This window comes from Arachis stenosperma, chromosome 10 (assembly GCF_014773155.1).
Source record: "Arachis stenosperma cultivar V10309 chromosome 10, arast.V10309.gnm1.PFL2, whole genome shotgun sequence".
In the NCBI taxonomy this organism is placed as follows: Eukaryota; Viridiplantae; Streptophyta; class Magnoliopsida; order Fabales; family Fabaceae; genus Arachis; species Arachis stenosperma.
This window is the reverse complement of record NC_080386.1, coordinates 10,928,110-10,936,579: the sequence shown is the minus strand read 5'-3', so window position 1 is coordinate 10,936,579 and position 8,470 is coordinate 10,928,110. Positions and strand designations below refer to the sequence as shown.

The 8,470-nt window shown below is 34.9% G+C and overlaps 1 protein-coding gene across 1 annotated transcript; it reads left to right on the top strand.

The window, feature by feature from the left end:
* Positions 1-478: 478 nt before the first annotated feature.
* LOC130955969 (T-complex protein 1 subunit epsilon) lies at positions 479-4,478 on the top strand. The gene is made up of 9 exons (XM_057882986.1): positions 479-885; positions 1,581-1,899; positions 2,046-2,394; positions 2,614-2,746; positions 2,959-3,011; positions 3,251-3,353; positions 3,572-3,738; positions 3,924-4,037; positions 4,136-4,478. The coding sequence occupies exons 1-9, from the start codon at positions 687-689 to the stop codon at positions 4,304-4,306; spliced, it is 1,608 nt and encodes a 535-aa protein (XP_057738969.1). The 5' UTR covers positions 479-686; the 3' UTR covers positions 4,307-4,478.
* Positions 4,479-8,470: the final 3,992 nt, after the last annotated feature.

Here is an 8,470-nt window from a genome sequence, read left to right as displayed (position 1 = left end):
CACTTGAGGAGAAAGGGTCCTCATTGCGGTCTTTGCCATGATGTCTGCTACTGTATTTGCATCTTTCAAGATCAACTGAAGATCAGCACGCCATTTCCAAGACATGATATCTCGAATTTTTAACACCAAAGGATCAATAAATCCAGAACAATTTTGTAAATTATTGACAATAAATAATAAATATTCTTAAATAATGTTAATTGATTTTATTTATACTCTAATAATACGAACCTGTGCAACGGTAGTATAATATATATAAATCTTATGTCTTTTTGATCGGCTAGTATATATAAAACATAATCACATGGATAAATACCGGTCGTAAGCCCATTGGGCTTTTATGTCTCTCTATTCATGGGGCTCACACGTCCCTCATTTGCTGTATCCATTCCACACCAAAAATAAGTAAAAAAATGAAAAACATACAACGTAGAGAAATAATTGAAAATTTAGAAATGGGAAGCATACATATAACATCTGCAGCAGCAACGAGTCGAGAGAGGGTTAGGGCTTTTTTTCCTCCAAAAACGGAGAGAGAAACACAAGAACCATCAAAAGCAACTTCACACACACACACACACAGAGTAACCTTCTGCACTGTTCGCGTCTCTTCACTCTCTCCGCCAAATCTCGAAGATTCAAAGAAGATCGTGAGAGAGAGAGAGAGAGAGAGAGAGAGTTGAGAAATGGCGCTGGCTTTCGACGAGTTCGGGAGGCCGTTCATTATACTGAAGGAGCAAGAGCAGAAGAGCAGACTGAGAGGACTCGATGCACAGAAGGCCAACATCTCCGCCGGCAAAGCCGTCGCCCGCATCCTTCGCACCTCCCTTGGCCCTAAAGGCATGGACAAGATGCTCCAGAGCCCCGACGGCGACGTCATCATCAGTCAGTTCTAACAACCATAACCACCTTTTTTCTTTTCTGTTTATTTCTTTCAGATTATTTACCTTTTTTTTTTCAAAAATAATTAATGGTGCCGCCTTTTCTTTTTCCTGCTCTGCTTTGTTTTTTTTTCGAGTTTCTGTTTTAGACACTTTTGCTTTCCATTTTTGCTCTCTGTTTTTTTTCTTGTTTTGATAGTGATCCATGAGCTCTAGGAACTAGGAAGCGAAAATTTAGCCATTTTGTACTTTAGGTTAGGCATGAAGTGTTAAATATATTGAAAGTTATTTTTGGTTTTACTTTGAACTGTGCAGTGTTTTTGATTAAGCGAAATGCAATTAATTCCTTTAGATTTGGGTGCAGTTTGTGTTGGATGACTTTAAATTTTGAAGTAAAAGGCATGTTGTGTGTACTGTGTAGTAACTTACCGGAGCCGGTGAAGTTTTGAGTGGAAAATTTTGGATTGTGTAAATGTGGTTGCTTTTTAAGGTTTTACGAACTTAATAAGTGTAGGTGTGATTGAAGTGCCTTGAGACCTGAAATCGACACTTGTTTTGTTAATTTGAAACTCAGATTAGGAAATAGACACTTTTTTGCAATTTTATCTTTAGAAGCTTTGTGATGTTTTGTTGAGATATGGTTATTGGTAGAATTTTTATTTGTTGCTTCCACTAACTAGTGACATTTCTTGTTTGCAGCGAATGATGGAGCAACAATCTTGGAGCAGATGGATGTTGACAACCAGATTGCTAAACTGATGGTTGAGCTGTCCCGGAGTCAGGATTATGAAATTGGGGATGGAACTACTGGAGTTGTTGTTATGGCTGGAGCTCTTCTGGAGCAAGCTGAGCGGCTCTTGGAACGTGGAATTCATCCAATTAGGGTTGCCGAGGGCTATGAAATGGCATCCAGGATTGCTGTTGATCACCTGGAGAATATTGCTAAAAAGTTTGAATTTGGGCCTACGGATTTGGAGCCTTTGATTCAAACTTGTATGACTACTTTGTCCTCTAAAATGTGAGTGTAATATAATCCAGGTTCTAATAATTTGTCTTGTTATGATGGATGTCACACCTTGGGATTTTGAATTGTGTTCAATTCAGAGTTTCAAAATTTAAGATAATTCTTAGCATTATAATGTCCTTCCTTGTTTAATTTTCCAGTGTGAATCGGTGCAAGCGCAGCTTGGCTGAGATTGCTGTCAAAGCAGTTCTTGCTGTTGCTGATCTAGAAAGGAAAGATGTTAACTTAGATCTAATTAAAGTAGAAGGGAAAGTTGGTGGTAAATTGGAGGATACTGAGTTAATATATGGAATTGTTGTTGACAAGGATATGAGCCATCCACAAATGCCAAAGCGAATTGAAGATGCTAAAATTGCAATCTTGACTTGCCCCTTTGAGCCTCCAAAGCCAAAGACTAAGCATAAGGTGGACATTGATACTGTTGAGAAGTTCCAGACATTAAGGAAACAAGAGCAACAGTATTTTGATGACATGGTTCAAAAATGCAAGGTATGATTTTATTTGAGCATAATCAAATTTCTATTACTAATGTCCAGCCTACCGTTGGTCTTTTCCTATAAGGGAACTAGAATGCTTGGCCATCTTATATTTTGGTAGATGATATTATTGGGATTTAAATTTTAAAATGGGCTAGTTATATAAACCTTATGTTCTTGCCAAAGTGAATTTTGGATTTAATTGAAAGGAATTTTTTTTTTTGATTTGCAGGATGTTGGTGCAACCCTGGTTATTTGCCAGTGGGGCTTTGACGATGAAGCAAATCATCTCTTAATGCACAGGAACTTGCCTGCTGTCAGATGGGTCGGTGGTGTAGAGTTGGAATTGATCGCAATTGCAACAGGTATGTCTTTAGTAATACATTCTCTTTTTTGTCTAAAAAATCTTTTCCTTTCCTATGAAGAGTAAAATGATAGGCTTCAAATTGATCAACTCTAATAACTAGGCTTTAGTAATATATATGAATATATGAATTATAACTTCTCGCTTTTGTCACTACTCTCCAACATGCTTTTTATTCTTATTAACAGTGTAAATATCTACTTGTAAACACAGGTGGAAGAATTGTGCCTAGGTTCCAAGAGTTGAGTCCTGAAAAGCTGGGAAAGGTATGATACTACTCTTTTTAGTGGTTTTCAAAACCTGCTTATTTTTATTATTACAATTGAGTTTGATTTAGGACACTTGGCTACTCTTTATTATTGCAATCGTGTTTGATTTAAGGCATTTGGCTGTGGTTCCATGCTTGTTGTATTCGTTGATAGGGTGGCATTCCATATGCTATGGACTCATGTGCTCTCTTTATTGTACATTTGGAATTAGTGACGTAATTATACTTTTTATTAAGGCTGGTTTGGTTCGAGAAAAATCCTTTGGTACAACAAAAGACCGGATGCTGTACATTGAGCATTGTGCAAACTCGAGGGCTGTGACAATATTCACTCGTGGAGGTGAGATCATGTACTCTTTGACCCTCTTTTGATTGGTTTGCATCACATTTTCTAGAATTAGTTATCTTTTTATGAAGATTATCTCCTAAGCTGGTCTTGATTGAATCTGGATCTGAATAATAAACTATTTTAATTATTGCCTGTATCAATGATTTTACGTGTGTTAACCCGTGGATATAGTATAGGGCTTAATTAAATGGTATTGTCTCTTTCGTTAGGTAACAAAATGATCATAGAGGAGACAAAGCGCAGTCTTCATGATGCCTTGTGTGTGGCTAGGAATCTCATCCGCAACAATTCTATAGTATATGGTGGTGGTTCTGCTGAAATCTCCTGCTCTATTGCTGTGGAAGCTGCTGCTGATAGATACCCTGGAGTAGAGCAGGTATGAATATTATTCGAATCATGTAGGTATTGTATTTTTTTATTCATGGCCAATGTACAGATATTCTCGGTGTATGGTAATGATGCCAGAGCCCTTTAGAAACTCTATTAAACAGTCTCTTTCAGTACTTATTGTGGATCAAATGTAATAATTTTATTGATGGCTGGTTTTTCTTTACCATGCAGTATGCTATCAGAGCATTTGGAGATGCGTTGGAGGCCATTCCGATGGCCCTTGCTGAAAATAGCGGCCTTCAACCTATTGAAACGTTATCTGCTGTGAAGTCCCAGCAAATAAAGGTAGATTGAACTAAAATGGCTGCTGTTTTATATCTGTACTTAATTTCAGAAATTTATCCTCCCAAATATAATGGCAATAACCTTAAATTTGCTTTTAGGACAATAATCCTAACTTTGGCATCGACTGCAATGATGTTGGCACCAATGACATGCGTGAGCAAAACGTATTTGAAACTTTGATTGGAAAGCAGCAACAGATCTTGCTTGCTACTCAAGTTGTCAAGATGATTTTGAAAATTGATGATGTTATTTCCCCATCAGAGTTCTGAAACTAAAGTTTTCAACTGATGTTTTCCACATCAAGATCATGGATTGCTGATATTTTGTTTTTTATTTGGTTTTTGTCAGAGTTGGTATGTTCACAGTTTACCTGTTAAAAATTTATGTAAGAATTTGACATGATTTTATATTCGAGTTGAGTGACTTATTCTGTTTGATGCATTTTTTTTTTCGGTGTCCTGTTTGATGCATTTATGTTAATATTAACTAGCAGCTCAACATGGATTACCGAGTCTGTTCAGTTGAGCTGCTTTTCTTGTTTTCACAAAATTAATTTTAAATTTGTATTTTTATAATTGTTAATTTGATATAAACAATTTAAAAAAATTTTGAAAAATAAAGTACATTGGTCACTTGGGGAAAAATTTATTTGTTTTTAGGAAAACTTACCAGAAAAATAAAGAAAAAAAGAAGTAAAGTTTGAGTGTTAAAATAAATGAAATTTACCATGTTGTGGCAGGGGTGGTAGAGGAATGAATTCTCTTAATTTTTTTTAATAATTAAGGGAGTAAAATGTGATCTTTCACCATTAGTTTTATAAGTGGGATTAAGAAAATCTATGTGAGAGAGAGAGCAATAAAGGGTTAGAAATCACATTTAGGAGAGGAGGAAAGGAGGGAGAGAAAGTTTAGGAAAATATATTTTTCATTAATCATCATGCATAAATGGTAGTGATGATATTATTAATGATTGTGAATGCGGTGGCAAAAAGAGAGGATCGGAGGGAGAGAGAGGAGTGTGAGTGCGGATCCCTATTATGAAGGAGATGTTACGTCAGCATTGACATGCTGTCACCGATTTTATGGATTGTTCATGTTACGAAAGTGAATGTGACCAATTTGTTTTCCAATTTATTTTTTTATAATTGTTAGAGAATACAATGTCTATTGAATAAATGGTTAAGGATCGAAAAAGATTTTATTTTAAAATAAATTAATACATTTATGTTAGATTAACTCGTGGCTTAATAGGAATTTCTAAATCTTTTCAGTTCAGCTGCTTTTCTTGTTTTTACAAAATTAATTTTAAATTTATATTTATATAATTGTTAATTTGATATAAATAATTTAAGAAATTGAAAATAATAAATTATTTAAAATACAAATTCCATCCGATGTTTAATATGTAGAAGGTATAAAATAAATAAATTTGTAGTAACTAACATAATTAATTATCATTAAGTTGGTATGTGTAACAATTAAACATTATTTACAATCTTTGTTATTAAACTTTTTGTACTCTGGATGGAATGTAAAATATATTTCATTGATAGAACAGTCCACAAGCACAAAACGTGCGAGATAAGAAAGTACATAGAAATAATCAAGAATATAAGATATTCACAATTTTTTTATAACATTAAATATATTAAAAAAAGGTAAATTATGCAGAATTTATAAAAAAAATAACAGCAAAAAATTTTAACCGTGTGTTACTTGCATATATGTAAATAGGAGGCATACATTCAGTAAAGTAGAGATTGGGTTAGTTAGCTTTAACGCTAGTTTCAAAAGTTTTAAAAGTTATTTTTTTAAATTGTTGACTTATAAATTGTATGATGTAATTTTTAAAATTAAATTATAATTTTTTAAAAAATTATTTAAATATTTATAAAAAATTAAAAAAAACTTTTTTTATAATAATTTTTTTTATTATATTTTTTTTAAAAAATAAATACTTTTAAAATTAAAAAATTAAACACAAAATAATTAAATTATAAACTATTTTTAATATAAATATTTATTATTTAAGCTAATTTTTTAAGAGAAACTTAATTAAACTATTTCCTCACCTTCCTTGCAGTATATATAACTAACTTTCCGCTATTTTGGAGTTTTGTAAGAGTCAGAACTCAGAACTATTGTGCAAGGTTCTTCTTATTCTTGGAGCTCTCTTTCTCTGATTCATGCACAATGCATGCAGAGGTATTATTCAAGCTCTTTTTCAAAGCTTCATCATGGTGCGGTGATCGATTGCTACTTGCAATCCATTGGAACACCACCTCTCAGTCCAATTTTCAGTTTAGCAACTTCAATTTCTCTTTCTTCTTTTAATAAATTTGTCAATTCTTCATCTCATCTTCTTCAATTTGTTCTTGAATCTGCTCATCTTCTTAATCTCCATTCTTTCTTCTCTTTCCTTGGACTCAAACAATAGAGATTGATGAAATTTGTTTTGTTTCACACTTTCTTCAATTGAGACACAACATTTCGATCAACGAGATCAAGAAAAGAAGGTCTGGATCTACATTGTTCAAGATCCATTGATTTTCATTCTGCAGTTCTCAAAGATTTTCCAAGATCATGGAACCTACACCAATCAATACACAAACAGCAATGAACAACATTGACCTCAACGCTCTTGCTTATTTGGTTGCTCTCAAGCTGTATCTCCGCACCCTCCCACAAACCCTATAATGAACCCTTCAAGTCCGTTCTTCCTACACCCTGGAGAAAGTCCAGGCAATCCTCTAATTTCTGAAGTTCTCAACCACAAGAACTATAATTCTTGGTCTCAGCTTATGCAATTGGCTTTGGTATCGAAAAATAAACTTGCATTCATTGATGGAGGATGATCCCATGTATAGTGCATGGGTAAGGTGCAACACAATGGTTGTTTCCTGGATCAACTTGTCCCGTAGCCCAAAAATTCGAAACAGTGTGCTATGGAATAGTATAGCTCAAAACTTGTGGGAAGATTTAAAGAAACGATTTTACCAGGGAGATGTTTTTAGAATTGCTGAACTAGAAGACTGACTTATTCTCAATCAAACAAGGTGATCTTGCTTTAGCACCTTACTTCACAAAACTTAAAGGCATTTGGGAGGAACTTGAGGACTATAAACCACTGCCAGTGTGTATTTGTGCCTCAGATTGTGCGTGCACATCAACGGTTCGAAGCTACAGGGAAGATACATTTGTTGTGAGATTCTTGCGTGGCGAAAATGAACAATATTCTGCAGTTAGATCAAACATAATGCTGATGAAACCCCTTCCTTCAATTGACACCACGTTTTCATTACTCATGCAACAAGAGAGGCAATTAACCGGGCCAGAGGCGGCTGATCCAAACATGCTGATCAATGCAGTCAATCACCAAACTGCGTTCACATCCTTTAGAGGCAGAGGTCGTAGAAGAGACAACCGAATTAGCAGAGGCAGAGGCTATGGCGGTAGAACTCCTCATAGACAATGTTCCTTTTGTGGCAAAGAAGGACATTTGGTGGACAATTGCTATAGAAAACACGGGCTGCCTCCACACCTCAAAGCCTCACAACATCAACAACATCATGACTGAAATTCAAGATGACAAATCCAATAAACCTATTGACCTTTACAAAGAGGCTAATGGTGACTCTCAAGTCTTGTTTACACGAGCAAAAGCAGGCTTTGCTATCACTACTTCAACACCATGGAGTTATTACTTCCCATAATGCACATGATCCTTCCATTACCATAGACAGCAAGTCTTCTAATGAAGGTAATTCTGTGATCATGTCAATTTCTTTATCACAGGATTGTGACTCATGGGTCATTGACACTGGAGCCACCATTCATGTCACTCATAACTTTGCTGCATTTCATTCACTCCAAACCATTAATCCGGTTAGAGTTAAGCTGCCAAACAAGTGCATAGTTACTGCTTCAGTGTCAGGCATTGTCAAAATTTCTAACACTTTGTATCTCACCGATGTGCTTTACATTCCATCATTTGCATTAAATCTAATTTCAGTATCAAAATTAATAGAGTCCATTGATTGTCAATTTGTGTTTAGTAAATTTGGGTGTGAGATATATGATTACTATACAATGAAGACGATTGGAGCAGCTGAACTCAATGATGGTTTGTATGCAATTGGCACTAGAAATGGGAAATGCACCACACACAAGCCTATGCACACTACTGCATCAGCCTCACTACACACACAACATACTACACAAGAGCTATGGCACAATAGATTAGGTCACATACCACTCAATAAATTGTATTTCATGCAACAATCACATCCATCTATTTTGAATTTCAATATGAATAAAAGTGCAGTGGCTCTTCCTTGTGACTCTTGTCATTTCTCTAGGCATAAAAGGAAGAACTTTTCAATTAGTCTATCTAAAACTGAGTCTTGATTTAATCTCATCCATGTTGATATTTGG